Source organism: Bos grunniens, chromosome 16 (genome assembly GCF_055505025.1).
Source record: "Bos grunniens cultivar Pamir isolate PY7600 chromosome 16, Bosgru_T2T1.0, whole genome shotgun sequence".
NCBI classification, from domain to species: Eukaryota; Metazoa; Chordata; class Mammalia; order Artiodactyla; family Bovidae; genus Bos; species Bos grunniens.
The window spans coordinates 16686966-16708705 of NC_141180.1; the positions used below are offsets into that span (position 1 = coordinate 16686966).

Consider the following 21740-nt stretch of genomic DNA (forward strand, 5'->3'; position numbering starts at 1 on the left):
AATTTGGACAGATTGATTTCCCTACTTTATTATTCTTTTTTTTTAAGGTATTAACTATTTAGCTCCTTTACCTTACCATATAAATTTTAGAATTATTTTGTCTTCATTTATGCAAAAAGAAATCCTTGCTGAGATTTTGATAGGAAGTGCATCAAATTTATATATAAATTTTGGGAATTAATATATTTGCTATGTTGAGTCTTTTAATCCACAAACTATTTTTCAGAGTAGCTTGTCATTTTCTGTTGTATGACTCAACATTTATTTAAATCTTCTGTAATTCTTTCATCAGCATTTTGTAGTTTTTAGCATACAAGTTCTATGTAGTTTTTAAATTTTGTTTAATTTTCAAATATTGAAACAGCCTTCTATCTCTGGGTTACATGACACTTAGTCATGGTATATAATTCTTTCTATATACAACTGGATTCTATTTGCTAATACTTTGCTAGTGATTTTTGCATATTTTGTACTCTCTTTGCCTGATTTTTATATCAGAGCAATACTGGCTTCATAAAATGTTAGAAAGAGTTCTTTTTTCTATTTTCTAGACAGATGTTAGGATTTTTTTTTAATTTCAGCTGTATTAAGGTATAATTGACATATACAATTTTTAGATAAAGTGTGCATTGTGGTGATTTAAGTACACATTGTCTAAAGATTCCTCTCATCTAGTTAATTAACATATCTGTCAGTCACCTCACATATTTATTTTTTGGTGAGAACATTTAAGTTCTACACTCTTAGCAAATTTAAATTATGTAATACAGTGTTATTGCCATGCAGGGATTGCAATGTGCAGTGATTTATAAGAAATATATATGTGGTCATTCAGATGTCCACATATAAATTTTTCATATATATTTGCTCTTTGTGCACAGCCTCTTTCTTACAGCTCCCCAAACTCTTGGACTTTCCTGAGTGATAAAAGCAATGGGAGCATCATTTATTTTAATGCTTACTCTCTTGCCTCAGTTCCTTTCCACCACGACTAGGCTGCTATTGATGAGGTGACTTTTGTTAAGCAACTGAGAATAGAAGGCAGGGACTTTCAGTTCCACCCTCTGATTTCTGGGGAAGAGATAGGGGTTGGAGGCTGAATCAGTCATCAATAGCCAATGATTTAACCAATCATGCCTAAATAATGAAGTCTCCATTAAAAACCCAAAAAGCCAAGGGTTCAAAGATCTTCTAGGTTGGGGAAACAATGCTTCCACATACCACTGCGCCATGTCCCAAATTCCATGAGACCCTAAACTCCATGAGGACAGAGGCTCCTTTGTTCTGGACCTCACCTCATGTATCTCTTCATATGGCTGTTGACTGGTATCCTTTAATATCCTTTGTAATAAATTGGTAATCTAGTAAATAAACAGATTTCCTGAGTTCTGTCAGTTGCTCTAGTAAGTTAATCAAATAAAGGAGGCCATCATGGGAGCCTCTAATTTATAGCCAGTTGGTCAGAAATACAAGTTAACAACCTTGACTTGTGACTGGCATGTGAAGTCCAAAGACTATGTCATGAGTAACTCCAGTTTGTAGCCCTTTGGTCTGTCAGAAGCATAGTAACATGTGAGCTTGGAATTTGACATCTGAAAGGGAGGAGGCAGTCTTGTAAGACTGAAGCCTTAACCTGTGGGATCTGATGCTATCTCCAGGTTGATGGTGTCAGAATTGAGTTGAATACTGATGTGGGTAGCCTTTCCCTTCTCCAGGGAATCTTTCCAACTCAGGGATCGAAGCCAAGTCTCCCTCATTGCAGGTGGATTCTTTACCAGCTGAGCTACCAGGGAAGCCCTAGAATCATTTTACTTATCAATCAATTATAGTCGCCATGTTTTACATTAGATCTTTCTGTAGCATTAGGGTTTTTGGTTTGTTCATTTGTTTTTCTGGCTGCCCTCGGACTTCGTTGCTGTGCACAGGCTTACTCTAATTGTAAGGTGGATTACAACTAAGGTGGTTACAACTAATTGTAACCCTAGGCCAGGGATTGAACCAGTGTCCCCTTCATTAGCAGGCAGATTCTTAACCGCTGGGCCACTAGGCAAGTCCCAGTAGCATTGGTTTTAATTCTTTAAATGTTTGCTGGACTTCTCCAATGAAACCACATGGGCATTATGCATTTTTTATATTTAGAATTTGATTTGATCTTCATAACAACCTTGCAAAGAAGGCATTTTACAGATATGGAAACTTAAGGCTCAGAGAAATTCAGTGACTTACCCAAGATCCAGAAGTCTTATGAACCCAAGTTCAGTGTTGTTTCTACAGTATTATAGTTCCTGAGTTACTAATAGATACTACTAGATAGACTTTTCCACTGTATAAAATCTCTGCCGCTACTGCTGCTAAGTCGCTTCAGTCGTGTCCAACTCTGTGCGACCCCAGGGACAGCAGCTCACCAGGCTCCCCCATCCCTGGGATTCTCCAGGCAAGAACACTGGAATGAGTTGCCATTTCCTTCTCCAATGCATGAAAGTGAAAAGTGAAAGTGAAGTCACTCGGTCGTGTCCAACTCCTAGTGACCCCGTGGACTGCAGCCTACCAGGCTCTTCTATCCATGGGATTTTCCAGGCAAGAGTACTCGAGTGAGTTGCCATTGCCTTCTCCAATAAAATCTCTATGGGGGGGTGGGGTGGGGGAGAAAACGTAATTGTATCTGCTCCTGGCCATTTTTGTTTAGCTGGGTTCCAATTTTTTTCTTGCCTGACATTACATTCAAATTAAAGGATAATAAGGCAAAAGTGAATTGCAGAGTATAAAACCTAGTGCTGTTAGTACAGTCATAAATGTCTGGTCTGAAAGATTGATGACATGGCATTGACATGTCCAACTGAGGAGACCCAGATGCAAAGCAAACAAAATGTCTAGAGAGAGGAGGAAATCCATGGTCCCTAAACATTCCCTGGGAAGTTTTTGATGGGTCTTCTTCCTTTGGGTTCCCCTGGTGGTTCAGACAATAAAGAATCCACCTGCAATGCAGGAAACCCGGGTTTGATCCCAGGGTCAGGTAGATCCCCTGGAGAAGAAAATGGCAACTCACTCCAGTATTCTTGCCTGGAGAATTCCATGGACAGAAGAGCCTGGTGGGCTACGGACTCGGACAGGACTGAGCGACTAAGTAGGCACACACGCATTTCTGCCTTCATTCCTCACCACCTGGCCCAAAAGTTCCTGCCAGGAATGACTCTCTCCTTTAAGGTAGGATTTTTCACTACTTCACTATTTGTTCTGTGAGTTTCTCTTCTAGTTCAGAGCAGATCATTCCCCGTGTTAAATAGCCCTCAGTGATTCCTTACTATCTATACTTCTCAACCTTATGGTTATTGTCAATGTATGTCTGTTGTTCTCAAACTTTAGCTATCAGAAACATCACCTCAGTTCAGTTCAGTTCAGTCGCTCAGTTGTGTCCGACTCTTTGAGACCTCATGAATTGCAGCACACCAGGCCTCCCTGTCCATCACCAACTCCCGGAGTTCACCCAGACTCACATAGGGATACTAATTTTAAAAGTGAAAGTGAAAGTCACTCAATCATGTCTGACTCTTTGCAACCCCATGGACTATACAGTCCATGGAATTTTCCTGGTCAGAATACTGGTGTAGGTAGCCTTTCCCTCCTCCAAGGTATCTTCCCAACCCAGGGATCGAACCCAGGTCTCCTTCATTGCAGGTGGATTCTTTACCAGCTGAGTCACAAGGGAAGCCCAAGAATACCGGAGTGGTTAGGCCATCCCTTCTCCAGCAGATCTTCCCGACCCAGGAATCGAACTGGGGTCTCCTGCATTGCAGGTGGATTCTTTACCAACTGAGCTATCAGGGAAACCCTAGATAAGTCTCATTCCCAGAGATTTTGACTCAGAACTTGAGCAGGACCTAAAAACCTGCATTTTAATAGCCTCTCCCTGCATTTTAATAGCCTCTCCCTGATTCCGACACAAGTGGTCCACAGAATACATGTTGACCAACACCAGAATATGTGTTGACCACACTCCTTGGTCTGGCTTTCAGGGCCCTCTCAAGTTTGATGCCCACTTGCTTAGCCAACAGTATCCCTCCCTCACCCTCACCCCACCCCTACCAGCCCCCCACAGCCTAACCCTAGTGACTAAGATTAAACTAGTGGATGAGCTTTCTTTACATTGTGAAATTTCTGGATATTTGCTGGACTTCTCACTCTCCTTGGAAAGACAAAATTATCTCTCCTGTCCCTTCTCCCCCTTGCCCTAGTGTCTCATAGAGTTGTTCAAGCAGTAGGTTGCCACACATGCCTAGGTTGTGAGCAGCTTTTTACTTAAATTTATGACTACCAGAATGAAATACACTAGACAATATTGTAGCAGTTGTTTCAGTTAATTATGCATAAACATACATATGTATGTATTGCGTCAGGATATAAAATGTGTTTCTTACTGTGGCTTATAGTAAAATACTACCACTGACAACAACATTGAAAGCCATGGCTACAGCACTCACCCAATTTGTCTCTCATTAGAGCCATCAGTATAGCATTCTGTTTCTCCATTATTGTGAACCTGTGGAGAATAATAAATAAAGCCACTCTTATCCCTTTGGCATCCATCATGGTATTTTGTGCTCAATAAATGTTAAATGAATTGAATTGCCTGCATGATCACTATCATGACTTTTCTGGGTTTAACTACTTCAGATCAAGAATCCTTCTTTCAGGGTTGGGGCTGTTTCTTTCAGAAATTGCTTCTTTGTGAGGCAGTGAGCAGTGGAGCATTGCCAGGGGAAGTGACCGCTCATATTGGCCAGAGGAAAAGGGTAGTGTTTTCTAAGGCAGTGAGGTTGCTTGATGCAACCTATTTCTTTTGGAAACTCCTGCGTATAGTCTGAGGAACAGAGCTTGGCTCTCTGGATCAACGTGGCCCAGTAGAAAGAGCACCTAAGGGAAGGTGGCTACATGAGCCTTCTAGGTTTGAGGACTTGTTGAACATGTATTGCTCAATGAACAAGCCACTGTACCAAGTGCTTAAGAGCCTAAGAAGTCTTTGGCATGGGAGACAGACTGAGCAACTTTCGGACCGTGGATATGTTTTCGTAAGCCTGCACAGTGGCAATTGAACAAGCCAAGGTTGTTTGAATGTAAATCATCTTATTCTCAGCTTGTTCTCACATGCATGTTAATTGCCCATCTTATGAGTCTGGGACCTCTTCTCTACAGCAAAGTCCCCTGGCTTTGAAGAATTCTGTACAGAAGATGAGCAAAGACATACACTCTCAGAAACAATTTCTGGACCAGGTCCCTTGAACAGGGTGATCAGGGAGCTAGTAGGTCAGTACGTCTAGCAAAGGGAGATGTTGCCAGGACAGGCATGCTGGACATGGGGTAGAGCTGAGCTTCAAACATAAAACTTGGGAAAGTGGAGAGTAAAAAGAGGACACTTTCTGTAAGACAGGGAGAGGAAGGAAGGTCTGGCTTATTGCAGCACAGGATCTGTGATAGCCAAAGGCCAAACGAAAATGATCCTAAGGAAGACTGGGGTATAAAGGGCAAAGGGAAGAGGGGAGGCTAAAGAATTTATTCAGATTTCAAAAAGGTTTTGTTACAAGGGTCTTCAGTTTATCCTTGACCTCGAAGTAAAATTTGGAAATTAGTGAAATAATATCAGTCATCTTTTAAAAGGCAACAGTGGCACACTTTTAAGAATGGTTCAAACAGGAAAACAAAATGGGTAATATTGAATGCTGGTGGAGCAACAGGAACGCTCATTCATTGCTGGCGGGAATGCTAAATTGCACACCCGCTTTGGAAGACAATTTGGCAGCTTCTTACAAAATTAGACATACTTTTACCATATGTTCCCACAATCATGCTTCTAAATATTTAGCTGAGTTGAAATGTATGTTCACTCAAAAATCTACACGTGATTGTAACATCAGCTTTACTCATAATCCATGAAAACTGAAAGCAGCCAAGATGATCTTCAGTTAGTGAATGAATAAACAAACTGTGGTCTGCCCAGACAATGGATTATTATTCAGCAATAAAAAGAAATGAGTTATCAAACCAGGGCAAGACCTGGAGGAACCTTAAATACAAATCGCTACGTGAAAGAAGTCTGTCTAAAGAGGCTACATGCTATATGGTTCCAACTATTTGGCATTTTGGAAAAGGAAAAACTACAGAGTAAAAAGATAGGTGGTTACCAGTGGCGGTAGGGAGGGAGAGAGAGGAATAGGCACAGATGAATAGGCAGAGATGAAAATCCACAGCACAGTGGATTTTCAGGGGGAGAAACTATTCTCTACGAAACTGTAATATGGACACGTGTCATTATGCATTTGTCAAAAGCCATAGAACCTTAGAACACAAAGACTGAATCTCAATGTAAACTATGGCCTGTAGTTATAATAATGGGTCAACACAGGCTCATCAAATGTAACAATTATACCACACAAGCGCAAGGTTGTATAGGGGTATAAAAGGGGAAATGGGGTGTGGGGGAGGTCAAAAGATGGGGGGCTGAATACATAGAACTCTGCGTACTATCTGCCCAATTATTCTGTACATCTAAAACCATGCCAAAAAATAAAGTTTACTATTATTTTTTAAAAGATCTCTTAAAAAAAAAAAGAAAACTCCAAGATTTCACACTGAACGAAGGAAAAGGCAAATGTGATGAGACTTATTTTTTTTAATTATTATTATTTTTTAAAGAGACCATAGAGAAGATACAATTGGGGGCGGGGGGGGTGGGCTGTGCCGGGTCTTCATTGCAGTGTGTAGACTTCTGTAGCTGCAGAGTGCAGTCTGTAGAGTGCACACCTCAGTAGTTAAGCATGCGGGCTGATGAGACGACTTATTTTTAAGTTGTAAGAGAGCCAGCAAGGTAATCCCGGAACCTTGCTTGTAAACTACACAGACAGCTCTGCTGCCCAAGCCCCTGGCCCCTTACAGACTCCCTCACCTGTGCAGTAAATCCATGCCACCTTCCCTCAGCTCTAGGTGCTCACTGCTATTGGATTTGCACAATGAGCTGCCCTAGAAGAAAGATAGAACCAAAAACCTTCATCCCTTCTTAATTAGCTGTATTGGCTCATGAAAATGAAATTGGGCTTGTCTGGAAAATTGAAAAAGCAACATCACAGATTCTTTTCAGCAGAAAAAAAAAAAAAGAGGGGGAGCTTTTCTTTGGTTGAACTTTTCTCAACCAACTGTAATGACAGTTTTCTGGTCTGATTGTTAATTCTCCCTAATTACGTAGAAGGCCCTTGAAATTTGTTTTGATGGATTTCCTCTTCTGAATAACTAGATGAAGCAATCAGCCCACCTTTCATCTTATAAGAAGGTTCTTCTTTTTTCTTTTTTAAAAATGACTCCTCCGCTTTGGAATAATTTCTGCTAGTGATCGTAGTGGTAAATTCCAATCAGTCACTTTGAGGCAGGTGCTTGTTTTAAATCTCTCTAAACTCATCCAGCACTGGACCTTTAAACCTGGATTAATCCCCTTGAGTTCTAAATCATTTTGCTTTGGGAGCTGAAATCTGGTTCCAGCACCTTTTGAATCACCCACGTTTGCTTTGAAAGTTGGCACTTTCCATTTAAATGGCAAGAAAGATGGGGAATAAGCCTTACAGAGCTGAAGGTATTGATTTCAACGATCACCTTTAACCCACACCTTTCCTCTTTGTAATGTGAGGTTTTCTTCTCTTAATTAGAAAGAGCCAGGGATTATCTGCACAAAACTGGAAGGTTTATTGTCATTGGTGGGATCGTGTCTCCTGTCCACGACTCCTATGGAAAACAGGTGGGTTTCTCCTTTGTCTCCATCCTCCCTAACCCCCTTTCCTGACCTGATGATGCCCCTGGCCCCGCTGTCATCTCTGCTGCGATTCTTAGAAATGCAAAACCCCCAGCAGCAGGTGTCCTGCTTCCCGTCTCTGGACCACAGTCAGACCTGAGCCAGAGGGAGCTGGGCAGCAGCTGGGAGAAACAGCTGCCCATGCCCAGGCCCAGTCAGAACGCACTACAAGAGGAGTTGGCCCCCCTGCTGAGGGCCAAGGATGCCAGACTGGTGGCTGGTTATGGGCTGGGCAATCTTTCCTAGGATTTTAGGAGAAAAGGCCTCTGCCTCTTATAATCTGATTTACAATTCATGTTCCCTTTCCTTCCCTCCCTGCCACACATCTCAGGAAATCTGGATGCTGTCAAAGTCCTTCACCTCCTCCCCCAGATACACCTGGTGGGCTCCGGGGAAGTCACCCAGCCCGATGGAGCCGGGAAACCAGGCAGCACTTGCCATGTTGTCTCATCTCTGTGCTGGGTGCACCCTGGCTGCTTCATCCGTCGGTGGAGGCTCTGACTCTGATGGGGAGGGGAGCGTACCGCTCACACCCTTCTTTCTCTTCTCCTGCCTCCGGCACATCCACTCCATGGCTGTGTGTGGCAGGTGGCCACGTGGAGGGCTCCCACTCTCATTCTCCGTCAGCCCTGAAAAATGCTGCACCTTTATAACGGGCTGGCTTGGGATGGTGTCTTGGGGAGGCTGTGGGGAGCAGGGCCGGCCTCCCAGCAACCGCTCTGTTGCTTCCTAGGGTCTTGTGTCAAGCCGGCACCGTCTCATCATGTGTCAGCTGGCCGTCCAGAATTCTGACTGGATCAGGTAGGGTGGGCCTGAGGATGCCAAAGTGGGCGGCCCTGGGACTCCCTGGGGCTGGGTGGGAAAGAGGAAGGGTCCCCACAGCAGTTCGGAACCCACAGGAGTGGGGAGCGTGGGGGAGGTATTAGCCCCATGCAGGTGATAATCATGTAAACATTTTGGGGTGGGCTAACTGGTGACTTATTTTTTAACCAAGCCATGGAGCCCGTGAAACTAAAGAGGGAGCTTTCAGTGTTTCATCTGCCCTGGCACCTGTGGACTCAAGAGTCTGTTCAGAGTTTCCAAAAATATCATGGGGATTGGGGTGGAGCAGGGCCAGAAAACTCAAAATGCCTCTCCACTTCCATCCCCATTCACTTCCATGAGCTCTTCACTACCTTTCAGGGAAGGTTCCAGGCCTTGGCTATTTTCCACTCCTGTTCAGGCTCCCTAGGGCCCCGTGCCGAGGGTGGGACAGAGGTGTGTGTCGGGGGCTGGGGGGGAGGTGGGTATGAGTGCACACAGCCTTTCCCTAGAGGGTCCCTGGACGGTCCCCTTGCTAAGATGGCAGACACCATTATCCGCTGAGCTGGCGGTGTAATTAACGCAGGCTTCCACTAATTATGCTAATTATGCTCCCCAAAGCTCCTACAGTTATAATTTGCATGAGAAGATGATGATTTAAAAAAAATAACGACACACCATGTGTCCCGTAATTCCCCCTCATGAAAGAATAAGCAGCACCTAGAGGTTTCCATGAAAGGAAGGAAATGAAGGGCCGCTGACCTCAGAATGAGGGCTGCAGAGAGTTAGCAGGGGAGAGATGGGGTGGGCGGAAACGAGAGCGGTGAAGGGAAGCAAAGATGATAATTAAACGGTGATCCATGCCATTTGTGTGCAGGGATTTGTGGGAGCAGCGCATGCCCTTTATAGACTGTCTCATCCCCCCATCCACCCACCGCTGCCCCGACATAGAGGTGAGGTCAGGAGACGGCTCAGGAGAAGTCAAGGAGCTTGCGAGGAAAGCGCATCTGTGGTCAAGTCTGGGTAGAAGCGAAGCCTCTTAGCTCTGCCCGTCATGATCTCGGGGGAGAGAAGGGTCCAGTGGGGGAAGTGTGGGACAGGAGACGGTTCCTGCTTGTCTGTGATTAGAAGACTCTGAAATAATTCCCTCTTTCCTTCAACACTCCAGGGGCTGGGAACATCAGAATTTTGAGAATTGAGGTCGCCAGAGAGGTCAGAGCTAGCTCTGAAGATGGGGGCTGGGCCCACAAAGCCCCTGGGCACTGGGGAACCTGTTCAGCCAGGTCCAGGGTCTGCCCATCTCAGAGAGGATGCCTGTCTCAGGTCAGGGATCTGAGAAGGTCAGGCTCAGGGCAAGCCGGGCCTCTGAGGGTTTTCAGTTCGTGAGGTCTCGTCCCTGGGAACCCTACTTGTGCTGCCTGGTGGGAGGTGACAGAATGCTCAGCTGCTAAGAACATGTTTGAGAAACGTCCCAGTTTAGCAGCTCATTAAGTTGGTAATGAAGCCCGAGCACTGCCTCCCTCTGGGCCTGGGTCCCGGCTCACTTCCCATCCTGCGTGAAGCAGGAGTGGCTGGTCCGGGGACTGTGCCTTCTGGTATGGCTGCCGCACCCACCTCCATGCCCACTGGGCACCCCACCACACGCAGAGCCCGACAGGGGCAGTTTCCCCAGTTCAGGTACCTGCAGTCACCACTTGATGAGGGCGTGGCTAGTTTCATTCTTATCAGAATCCTATAAGGTCCAGAAGAGAATTCCCCAGAATGGGAGCAAGATGCGATTCTAAGCACTCTGCATGTACAACTCACTGACCCCTTTAATAACTCCACAGGAGAGTTATTATTGTTATTCTCATTTTACAAATGGGGAAAGTGAGCACCAAAAATCACATTACTTACGCAAAGCCCCACAGTTGGGAGGGTCTGGTGCTGGTATTAAACTCGGCCTGACCAGTGCCAGCATCGGTTCATGTAAGCCTGTAGCATTTTCCTCTCATTTTACAGAGGGGAAACTGAGGCTCAGGAAGGTATTTCAAGCTCATGTTTTATTTGATTTGAGATCTAAGGACACGATATGACCAAGTCTGTGTAAGCTTTTTGAGCTATGCCTTTGGAAGGAACCTGTAAGCGAAGAGTGTGAGAATGGAAACCAAAGGAAATTTGTCTTTCCGATCGTCAGGGTGGACCCATGGGAGTGCTACCAGGACACCTGGCAGACGACCTGCAGCGTCCTCGAACACCATCGGGACCTCATGAAGGTGAGCTGGGCCGGGCTCTGGGCTGGGGGCCCATAGCAGCCAGGTGGCCCGGGAAAGGTGGACTGCCCCAGTTGTTCCCGGCTTCTCCGCCAGCTTTGGGGAGACCAGCTCTGAGCAGCATCCAGGAGGGCAATGAAACTGGGAACCCAGAGCAGTCCCAGAGCCTACTCCCTGCCTTGAACTCCTCCTGAATATGACTGGGGGCAGCTTTCATCTCCCGGCAGGAAGTTCAAGGCAGGATTCAGAAACCCCGCAGCTGGGAAACTTCACAAAGTGATGAGAGAAGGAGGAGAGAGCAGCGCTGGGTGGAGGCACAAGCGGCCAGGTCCGCCCACCGCACCTCCGGAGGACCCAGCGGTCCCCTTGCCCCGTGGTATGCCAGGGCTGCAGCACTGCACTCCTGCAGGCACTGTACATCAGGACACTCTTTCCTCCTCACAGGAGTCCACGCACAGACAGTGTCTTCTCACCTCTGATTTATTTGTGGGTAAAAGGAAGCCTGGGCTTCCGTCTTGGCTCAGTGCTAAAGAATCCGCCTGCCAATGGAAGAGACAGGGGTTCGATCCCTGGGTGGGGAAGATCCCCTGGAGGAGGAAATGGCAAACCACTCCAATATTCTTGCCTGGGGAATCCCATGAACCCACCAGAGGATCCTGGGGGATGACAGTCTGTAGGGTCACAAAGAGTCGGACACGACTTAGTGCCCAAACAACCAGGAAGCGCAGAGAGGTGAACCAGGGTATCTTAGGACCCACAGTGACTGCCTCACCCACCCTGACAGCTGCCCGGGGCCTGTGGCCGGGTGCAGAGACCGAAGAGCTGGTTGCTAGGTAAGCACAGGGCACGAGCCAGCCAGCAGCACCCGTCGGCATGTGCAGAAAGTACCCTTCACACATGGATGCCAACCCATCAACTCCACCTTGACAGGGTGAAAGGCAGTGCCATTGACGGCAAGAAGCCCGGCCCACCAAGACAAGACGCAGGGCTTCCCGCTCGCCTCCACTGGTCCTGATGCAGAGCCCTCCCCCCGCCCCAAACAGTGATCAGAGTGGCATCATGCTGACACAGGGAGCGCCCCCGTTCCATCTGTGTTCACGGTCAGAGGGCCTGTCAGAATCTTCTTGGGGAGCTCTCAGCGGCCTCAACCATCCCCCCACCCCCATTCTACCCGCTTTATTTGAACAGACGTGGACCTGGGACTCCAGACCATCCAGGGAGTTAAGAGCGAGAGGAGCAGAAAGGACAAGCTGGCTGGTGCTTCATCTATTAAGCTAAAGAAAACCCAACCCCCTTCTTTCTGCTTTGAGAACCGTTCTAAGACATCCTGAGTCTTTCCTGGTCCCCTCGACAGGACAAGGTGGCCCTGACCTGCTCCTCTGGGCTGGTCTTAACAGCAGCAGCAATAAAAGATGTCCTGTCTTACTGTATAAGGATGTATCCGTCAGGGCAGGCTAAAATACACAAATATCCTTCAGATCTCAATGGCTTCACAGAAGCTTATTTCTCACACTACAGGTCAGCTAGGGGTGCTGCTGGGGGGCTGCGCTCCTTTCAGTCACCAGGAGCCTCAGGCTGCATGATGGAATGAGGACTCAGGGACCCTGCAGGCATTCCTGAGCCCTGGCTCTGCCCAGCCAGAAAGCCTGGCTGCTGTTCTGCTGTCTAAACGTCTGGGCTTCCTGAACCCTCCCTCTGTTACTCATGCCCAGAGGCATCTGTCTGGGCCTGAGATGCTTGGCCAGGAGCCACAGCTGTTGAGTGATGGTCACAAGCCGGCAGAGAATGTCAGTCCTGATGGCCCCCCACCTTGGATCAGGAGCGGGAGCTTGGAGCTGCTGGTAACTCCCGGTCTCCCCGCTCCCGGCATCAGGCCGGTGTTCCTGGCATGGAAAGTGGACCTGTCAGGGAGATAGACACGGGGCTTAATAGGCGAGGCAAGGCTGTGAGAACGTGGGAGCCTCTGGAGGGCAGAGCGGGGTAGGTGGCCAGCACGTTTCTTCTCCAGCACAGAACAAGTCGAATGGGACTAATGATGCGTGCAGCGAGAGGAAGACATTCCTCGGCTCCCAGACTGAGAACGTGGCGTTTTTCTTTTCTGGAGGTGAAATCATAATAAAAGGGAGGCAGGCTGTCCCTTCCACTCGACCAGCCGCAGCCGGCCAGAGAATCCCACAAAGCAGGCTGAGATGATCCCGTGGTCCCCAACCTCGGCTGGCTCCCAGATGCAGCAGGATACTGTCGTGCCTGTCTCCCCCCATCACAGAAGTGACAAGTCAGCCCACAAGATCAACGCCTGCCCTTCCAGGGCTCAGAAAGACTCATGTGCCACTCTTCCTCCAGGGTGGCGTGTGGAGGATGCCTTTGGAGGGTCACCCCAGCCCTGGGACCTGGGGGTCCCCTGGCAGCCTGTGTGCTCAGTCGTGTCTGACTCTTTATGACCCCATGGACTGTAACAGCCCGCCAGGCTCCTCTGTCCATGGGATTTCCCAGGCAAGAATGCTGGAGTGGGTTGCCATTTCCTCCTCCAGAGGATCTTCCCAACCCAGGGGTCAAACCTGCATCTCCTTCTTGGCAGGCAGATTCTTTACCCTTGAGCCCCCCGGGAAGCCCTCTGGCAGAGGGACTCGGTAATCCAGAAAGGGTGGTGGGCCAGGGATGAGGGGAAGCTGGCTCTCAGGGAAGGGACTTTGAATAAGCAACAGCCCTGTGAAGCTCAGCAGATTGAAAATTCATCCTTTGTTTTTCTGTGGCCCAGAAGCTGCTCTTCCACCCTCCACGGGCCAAGGCTGGGGGTGGGTGGGGGGTTGTTTCTGGGTCAGCTGTGAAGAATGCTGCGTTATCAGCTCTGTGTTTGCTGTGGCACCAAGAGAAGCAGCAGGCCAGATAACACAGCACAATGGATAATGCACAGAGCATTTCCGTTTAGCTCTGGAATGTGTATTTACACTCTGAGCAGGCGCAGAGTTCCCAGAGCCCCGCCTCCCCCTTCCTGCAGCGCAGACATCCTGCTCCGCCCAGCACCACTCCCCAGCCTGGCCCTGTCGCTGGCATCTCTGGCCTGGCACCACTCCCCAGCCTGGCCCTGTCGCTGGCATCTCTGGCCTGGAGAGGCGGCAGGTGGTGATAGCGCCTGGTGTTTGTGTGACCTTTCCCGAGCTTGCACAGCCCTTCTGCAGACATGACCTCATTTTGAGTCCCATGAAGCAGGCGGGAAAGGCACGCGCATTCTATGGAAAGTCACAAAATGTGCACAGTTTCTGCCATGTGCCAGATGTTCTAAAGGCGCTCCATGTATGGTCGCTCGTGTAAGCCAGAAAGATGGCCCTTGTTGCCGCTGTCAGTGAGGCATTCAAGCTGAGGTTCAAGACCAGGTAAGTTAACTATCCAAGGTCACGCAGCCAGAAGGGGACAGAACTCAAACTTGAACCCAGGTCTGTTCAACAACACATCCAATGCATTTCCCAGGGAGCCATCTCGCCTCCTACCAGCCTAGTGTAGTCTAGCGCACACCTAGGGTCTGGAACCCTCCCCCAGTCCTCTTTCTCAGCTCTGGGACACCTCTCCATGATGGCCAAGCAGATGAGCGTTTGGGGATAACTAGAAAAGACTTCAGTGACTATGCTCTTCTTCCTCCCCGCAGCGGGTGACTGGCTGCATCCTCTCCAACGTCAACACACCCTCCATGACACCTGTGATCGGACAGCCCCGAAATGAGACCTCCCAACCCATCTACCAGAACAACAACGCTCCCAGCAAGCCCACTGCAGGTAGGGAAACGCTGGCGTAGAGCAGAGGCTCTCGAACTTCAGAATCGCCCGGAGTTCTTGTTAAAACCCAGATCACTAAGCATTGTCCCAGAACTTGATTCAGTAGGTCTGGGAGAAGGAAGAGAATTTGCATTTTTAAAAAGTCGATGGTCCAGGAACCATGCTTTGAGAACCCATAAGAAACAGCATCAGAGAGAAATAGTCACAGTGATAGAGACAGATTCAGGGACAGAGAGAGACAGGAGTTGATGGTATGTGTTTTAACATAAATATGACTGCCTTAACTGGGAATTAAAGGTACCAAAGGGAACGTTTTCCTCTGCCTTTTCTAAGGAGGTTGCGCATTCTGCCAAGGTCACACGGTGGGAAGTAGCAGGGACAGAAGTCAAACCCGGGCAGTCTGCGGCCAGCCCGTAACGCCAGCCCCCCAGCCAGCTTCAGTCATCCCTTCAAGGGCCCCCAGCACTTACCCAACACTTAGTAGTGTCTGCTTGCACAGTGCTCCGTGCATTACACAGATTCTCATTTAATGCAGTAATTCTGTGACATAGATATTATATTCCCACTTACAAAAAGAAAACAGCTCCAGAGAAGGTAAGTGATTTGCCAAAGGTTACACAGCTCATAGGTCTTTCCCGCGTGGTTCATCAGCAAAGAATGCGCCTGCAACTCTGGAGCTGCAGGAGACTCAGGTTCGATACCTGGGTCAGGAAGATCCCCTGGAGTGGGGCATGGCCACCCACTCTAGTATTCTTGCCTGGAGAATCCCATGGACAGAGGAGCCTGGTGGGATACAGTCCGTGGAGTTGCAAGAGCCGGACATGACTGAGTGACTGAAATGAACTGAACTGAACTGATGCATAATAAAAATGGAAGAAAATAAATAATAGATGACGACTTTAGTGGCAGTTACCTCTAGCCGTAGAATTATGGATACTTCTTTTCCTTTTAATATGTATTCTTCTTCTATATTTTCCAATTTTTCAACACTGTCATAAACACCACCAGAAAATAGATTCCGGTCTAGGGCTCAGAATGCTTATTCCTTGGACTGGAAATGAGAAGCAGAAATGGGGCCGTCACCTTTCTGTTCTTTCTCTCCAGCCTCCTTCTGCCTCCATGACCCAGTCCCCACCCCTCCACGCAGTCCTGTGTTTCCAGGGCCCCAAGGCGGTGCTGATGAGAGTGTGAGTTATGAGTGGTCCTCCCTATCTGTCCCTGTCTGTCTTGCTCTCTCCCGTAGCCAAGATCCTGGGAAAGGTGGGAGAAAGCCTGAGCCGGATCTGCTGTGTCCGCCCGCCAGTGGAGCGTTTCACCTTTGTGGGTAAGGGAGCAGCCCCCCTCTTTTTCTATCCCTCCTCCCTCTTTCATGCAGCAGACACTCCTAGCACCTGCTGTGGCCTGAAGCACTTATAGCGCAATGATTGAGAGAGAATGGAAGATGTCACCGGGCCTGCAGAGCCCATCTGTGACGGGAGCCCAGGAATGCGGCCATCCTGGCCTGAGGCTCCCGGAGATCTCCCGCACTCACCGTCCTTCTCTGGGCTGTGCTGGTGCCTCCCTCCATGGAAAGTAGACACCCACCTGAGAGTTCTCAGGGACCCAGCGGCCCCTCTCAGGTCTTCCCGGCTCTGCCCATGTCAGTACTTCTGCTGAGAGGCTAAGAACATACACGTCCTTTTCTTAATTTTCTCCATTTTTTTGGAGGAAAAAAATGGATCACTCAGCATGGATGAGAATACCCACCTTTGGGTCTCTTTTTCCTACAAACCCAAATTTGACTCTGCAGGAGAGCGGTCTAGCCCTCATTCTTTTGACTCTGGGGCTGACTACTGCCATTTCTCAGGTTTCCAACTTCCAACCTTGAACCAACAGAGATGGTCGAGGAGGAAGGGAGGCAGGGGGCCAGAGTGTCATCTCTGTGGTGCTGTGCATACCGTGGGCCCCATGCGGGGCACCCCTTCAGCACCCACGGCAAAGCCTCTGTCTCTTTCACATCTTCCTGGGGCTTTGCCTTCTGCCATATGAAAAATCTCAGCCTGCTCAGCTTTGCTTGTTCTCTGAACCAGGTAGCCCTGAACAAGAGAGGGCCACCTCCTTGTGACTCTGCCAACTGCCTCCCTAGGTTTGAGGATGCTGCTCTTGTGGCCAGCCTCCTCCCACTCCAATACAAAAGGAAACAGAAGGCGCTCGGCGTGAGTGCGTGTGTGTCCATCACTGGCTACCCAGCCAGGTGGTCTAGTTCTGAATTCCCAGAACAGTGAATCCTGCCCTGGAGCCTGAGGAAGTGTTCCCTCTCCATTACAAGATGGACCATGCTCTCCACTTATGATACTCAGATGTCCCTACTCGCACCCACCCATCCCAGCCCGTGTTCTCCCTCTGAGAAGCCCCTTGGGCAGATTGAGTCAGGTACCAGGAAGCTGGTTCCCTGATTCTGCATTTCCTCTTGCCTCCCTAGATGAGAATGCCAACCTGGGCACGGTGATGCGGTACGAGGAGATCGGTGAGTGGGGCTGAAAAAGCGGGAATGTTCAGGGCCTCCTGCCTCCAAACAGGCACAGTGGGGGACGAGGGAGGCTTGCAACCCCTGGGGGGTGTTTGCAGCAGGGTCTGCTCTTGGAAGGGTAATTAATTGCTCTCAAGCTAAGAGCATGTTCTTAGTTATCTCACCTGTACCATCTCCCACCTGGACTCCGGCAGGATCCCTGGAGGTAGGATGGGATCCGTGGGCAGTTTCCCCTTCAGAGCTTCTTCATCTCATTCAAAAGATACGGAAGTTCAGTTCATTGCCAGCCAGAGATTCTTCTCTTGCCCGCAACACCGTGCCCACAGAAGATCCCCTACCTTCCTCAGTGGAGGGATCCAGTGCTTGGAGCCATGTCTGCGATCTCCCCCACAGCCTTGGGTGGACACTAAGGCCCTGACTGTGTGAAGGCAGTAAAGGCCCCAGGCTAGAGCAGGTGGAGGGGGTTGCACGGAGCTGTCAGGATGGGAAGGCGCTGACTCCCCTAGAAATGAGATGAGTCCTGAGCAGCCCTAGGAAACAAGCCGGGAAGCACATTTTCTCAAGGTTCCAGAGTAGCTTAGAGACAGAACTGTCTGAAGCCGGAAAAGCACAGACGGACGAGAATGGAGCTCGAGCTGCTGCAGGTCCCAGGTGACAAGGAGGGTCAGTGACAGCTGGAAGTCCCCAAAGGACTCAGCATCAATGAGAATATCCATCTTTGAGTCTCTCCTACAAATCCAAATTCAACTCTGCAGGAGAGCTGAAGATCCAGCCCTCGTTCTTTTGACTCTGGGGCTGACTAATGCCATTTTGGAGAAGGAAACAGCAAACCACTCCAGTACTCTTGCCTGGAGAATCCCATGGACAGAGGAGCCTGGTGGGCTACAATCCATGGGTTTGCAAAGAGTCGGACACAACTGAGCGACTAACACATACACACTGCCGTTTCTCAGGTTTCCAATTTCCAACCTTGAACCAATAGGGATGGTTGAGGAGGAAGGGAGGCAGGGGGCCAGGGTGTCATCTCCATGGTGCTAGGATCGGGGGCAGCTGGGTGTCCAGCGGGCATGCTCAGTCTTCAACTTCCAGCTGCAAAGATACTCCAGGCCCCCTCCTAGGGATGAAGGGGCAGGGCGGCACTGGGTTCTCCCAGGAGGCCTAGCAGATGTGACATCATTTCTAGGAGCTTCTCTGGGTCTTGTCCTCTGATCCCCGGTAGTGATGCACCTGAGTTGACTCATACTGACCTCCTAGAACCATTTGAAAATTTTCAGAAATTTTACCAGTTGGTTGTTAAACTCAGTCAAAAAAATTAAATTATACTAAGTAGCAGTTAAATGGGCTTCCTGGGTAGCTCATCTGGTAAAGAAACCGCCTGCAATGCAGGAGACCCCCTCAATTCCTGGGTCGGGTAGTTCCCCTGGAGAAGAGATAGGCTACCCACTCCAGTATTCTTGGGCTTCCCTGATGGCTCAGACAGTAAAGAATCTACCTGCGATGCAGGAGACCTGGGTTCTATCCCTGGGTTGAGAAGATCCCCTGGAGGAGGGCATGGCAACCCATTTCAGTATTCTTACCTGGAGAATCTCCACAGACAGAGGAACCTGGCCGGCTGCAGTCCATGGGGTCCCAAAGAATCGGATGTGACTGAGTGGCTAAGCACAGCAGTTAAATACTTTGTATTAAAAACAGAGGTAATAAGTACTCGAAACTCCTTGATTCTTTAAGTTTTAATAGTTTTTATTTACCAGCACATGGCTGTCTGAAGGCCGCAGGAAAGAGTACTTCCGGATGCTCCCCCAAACCAGCAGGAGCATTCACCCCCAGGTTCCACAGCCACAAACACCCAAAAGCCTTGTACTCCCCGTGCCTGGCGGTTCCATACCTGGCCAGTGACTATCGTCTCGGGGACAAAGTCTTCTTGACCAGCCGCGCTCAGAGCAGTCTTCAACCTTTCAACTGTATTCCAGTGTGTACTTTCCTCCCATACCTTGTTCCGGGAAGAATGTATTGTGAGCCAGCTTCACCTGGGACCTCGTTCACCTCCCCGGCACCCAGGGTCCGTGTATCAGGTTGCAGCCTGGGGAGTGCCCCCTTGGACAGAGAGGGAATGCAGTGGGTGTTGGCATGGCCATGCTTCTAGCATTCCTTGTGAAGCTTGGCCCCATCTGACCCCCTCTCTCAGAGAAAGGAAAGCTGAGTGGCCACAGTTGTGTGGATGGATTCGTGGCCTGGCGTGGTACAGGTGGCTGCTGCCTCGGTGTGTGATGGGAGCTGGAAAGGGCCTCGGGGCCTGCGGCTTCACAGAAGCAGGATTGCTGAGAGGAGAGTGTGACCGAGGAGGGCTGACTCTGGCTCCCTGGATCCTGAACTGGGGAAGGAAGTGGGGCCCAGAGGAGCAGCCTGGCCCCCAGACCACTGCCCTGTGAGGCCCTTTGGCTCACACCTCCTCTTTCTGAAATCCCCTTGCACGCTTCACGAGAAGGAAAAAGCCATTTCTCCTAGCTCAGTTAGCATCTATGGCGCCATTTCCACTTTTTTAACCAGGCCTGTCTCAGACTTGCAGGCTGAGAACGTGAGCCTTCATCTCCTAGGGTAAACCGGAGAATCCACTGCTGCCCTCCAGCGGCCACACATGGGATTCCCAAGCCCTGCTGGGGCCTCTGCTGCTGCTCTGCTGCTGCTGCTAAGTCGTTTCAGTCGTGTCCCACTCCGTGCGACCCCATAGACGGCAGCCCACCAGGCTCCCCCATCCCTGGGATTCTCCAGGCAAGAACACTGGAGTGGGTTGCCATTTCCTTCTCCAATGCAGGAAAGTGAAAAGTGAAAGTGAAGTCGCTCAGTCGTGTCCAACTCTTACCGACCCCATGTACTGCAGCTTACCAGGCTCCTCTGTCCATGGGGTTTTCCAGGCAAGAGTACTGGAGTGGGGTGCCATTGCCTTCTCTGGCTGGGGCCTCTGGTCTGTGACAAATCCATCCGTTCCAGTGCTGCAAGCAAAGGTGGAAACCCCCCGCTTTAACTTGCTGTGCTTTGGCTTTAAAAATAATCCCACGTTATACTCGAGTGAGAAAGTGAGTCTCTGGATAGGGAATTGAAAAGAGATTCATTTCCGTGGCCGCAGAGCAGGGCTTCTCAACCACACCGCCGTTGTCATAGGAAACAGGCGTAACCCTGAGGTGTGGGGGCTGGCTGTGTGCCCTGTGGACTTTTGAGCCGCGTTCCTGCCTTCCCAGCACTAGGTGCCGGTAGCACACCTCTCTCTCCAGCCTTGACGACAAAAAAACGTCTCCTGACCGTGCCAAATTCTGGAGGCAGAATCGCCCCCAGTTGAGAACCACTGATGTAGAAAAAGCTGAGGGCCAGCATGTCTCCTGGACATGGCCTCCAAACCGAAGTTTTAGGCCCACAGTTATAGAGCTGTAGCCTTTCAACAGATCTGACCTGGAACTCTGGGCGGCTCCGAGCAGGGGACAGGGGACATCAGGAACCCCAGAGTCAGCCCGGTCTGGCTCCTCTCAGCCATCCCGAGGCTGGAGGCGGACCATGACCAGGGCCTCCATGCTGCAAGAGCCGAGGCCACAGTCACCATCTGGCACTGCCATCCCGGGGTACCCAGAAGGCCTCTGTGGCCAGCCTCTCTGTCGTTCGCTCATTCAACACATCCTGAGCACCTACTGTGCGCAGGTCACTCTGCTAGGCCCTGGGTATATAAAGTTCTATTAAGGTCCCTGGATGTAAACAGAACATTAGATGACAGTGTGACAGGGGAGGGGGAGGTGGGAGGCTGCAGGAATATTTAGGCGTTAAGACTCCGGTGCTGCAGGGGACTCCCTGAGGGTGAGCTGTGCCGACCTGGGACTGTAAGATGCTGACCCTGTCAGCCCAGCAGTCTCCCACTGAGCCTGCACCCAGGGCGCGCTCACCACCTGAAAGTCCTCCACAGTTCCCTGAGCTAGCTACGGGGTCTGAGGAGGGCAGAGCTGCCGGCCCTCAGCCTCTGCGGCCAGGGTGGCAGCGGTCTCTGGAGGCTCAGAGGAGGGCTGTGTCACTGGTTCCGACAGGATGCCCACAGTCACAGCCCCCTGATGATAGCCTGGTGGCTCCGACCGTAAAGAATCCTGCAATGAGGGAGACCTGGGTTTGATACCTGGGTTGGGAAAGATTCCCTGGAGCAGAGCATGGCCATCCACTCCAGTATTCTTGCCTGGAGAATCCCATGGACAGAGGAGTCTGGTGGGCTACAGTCCATGGGGTCGCAAACAGTCGGACACGGCTGAGCAGTTAAGCACAGCACCTGATGAAAGAGCCTGGGGAAAGTACCCGGGAACCAACACATGACCTGAATCTCATCCCAGGTGGAGGTCTCTCCCCACGTGGTTCTGAGAATCCCAGGATTCTTTTTCACCCCTGTTGCTCAGTTTTCATGCCTGAGTCAGTTTGCTGCCTGTTTTAAGCGACAGTGGCCTCGCTGGGATAATTCAGACTGGGCTTAACAAGAGAAGAAAAACTAGTGATAAGCTGGAAACGTGCCTGGGAGTTGGAAAGGTGGGGGCAGGCTCGCTTCTCAAGCCGTT

At 49.8% G+C, this 21740-nt stretch overlaps 1 protein-coding gene across 11 annotated transcripts in view; it reads left to right on the top strand.

Annotated features, from left to right (window-relative positions):
* Positions 1-21740, top strand: part of NMNAT2 (nicotinamide nucleotide adenylyltransferase 2) — a 216409-nt gene that overhangs the window by 170966 nt on the left and 23703 nt on the right. For 10 of the 11 annotated variants that reach the window (XM_086343469.1, XM_086343467.1, XM_086343471.1 and 7 more), the window contains 6 exons: positions 7689-7777; positions 8565-8632; positions 10809-10887; positions 14528-14654; positions 15898-15978; positions 17116-17160. In XM_086343469.1, coding sequence (XP_086199595.1) covers positions 7689-7777; positions 8565-8632; positions 10809-10887; positions 14528-14654; positions 15898-15978; positions 17116-17160 — 489 coding nt within the window. Of the gene's footprint in view, positions 1-7688; positions 7778-8564; positions 8633-10808; positions 10888-13873; positions 14259-14527; positions 14655-15897; positions 15979-17115; positions 17161-21740 lie in introns of those variants that run through there. The other variant, XM_086343478.1, reaches the window with a different exon arrangement.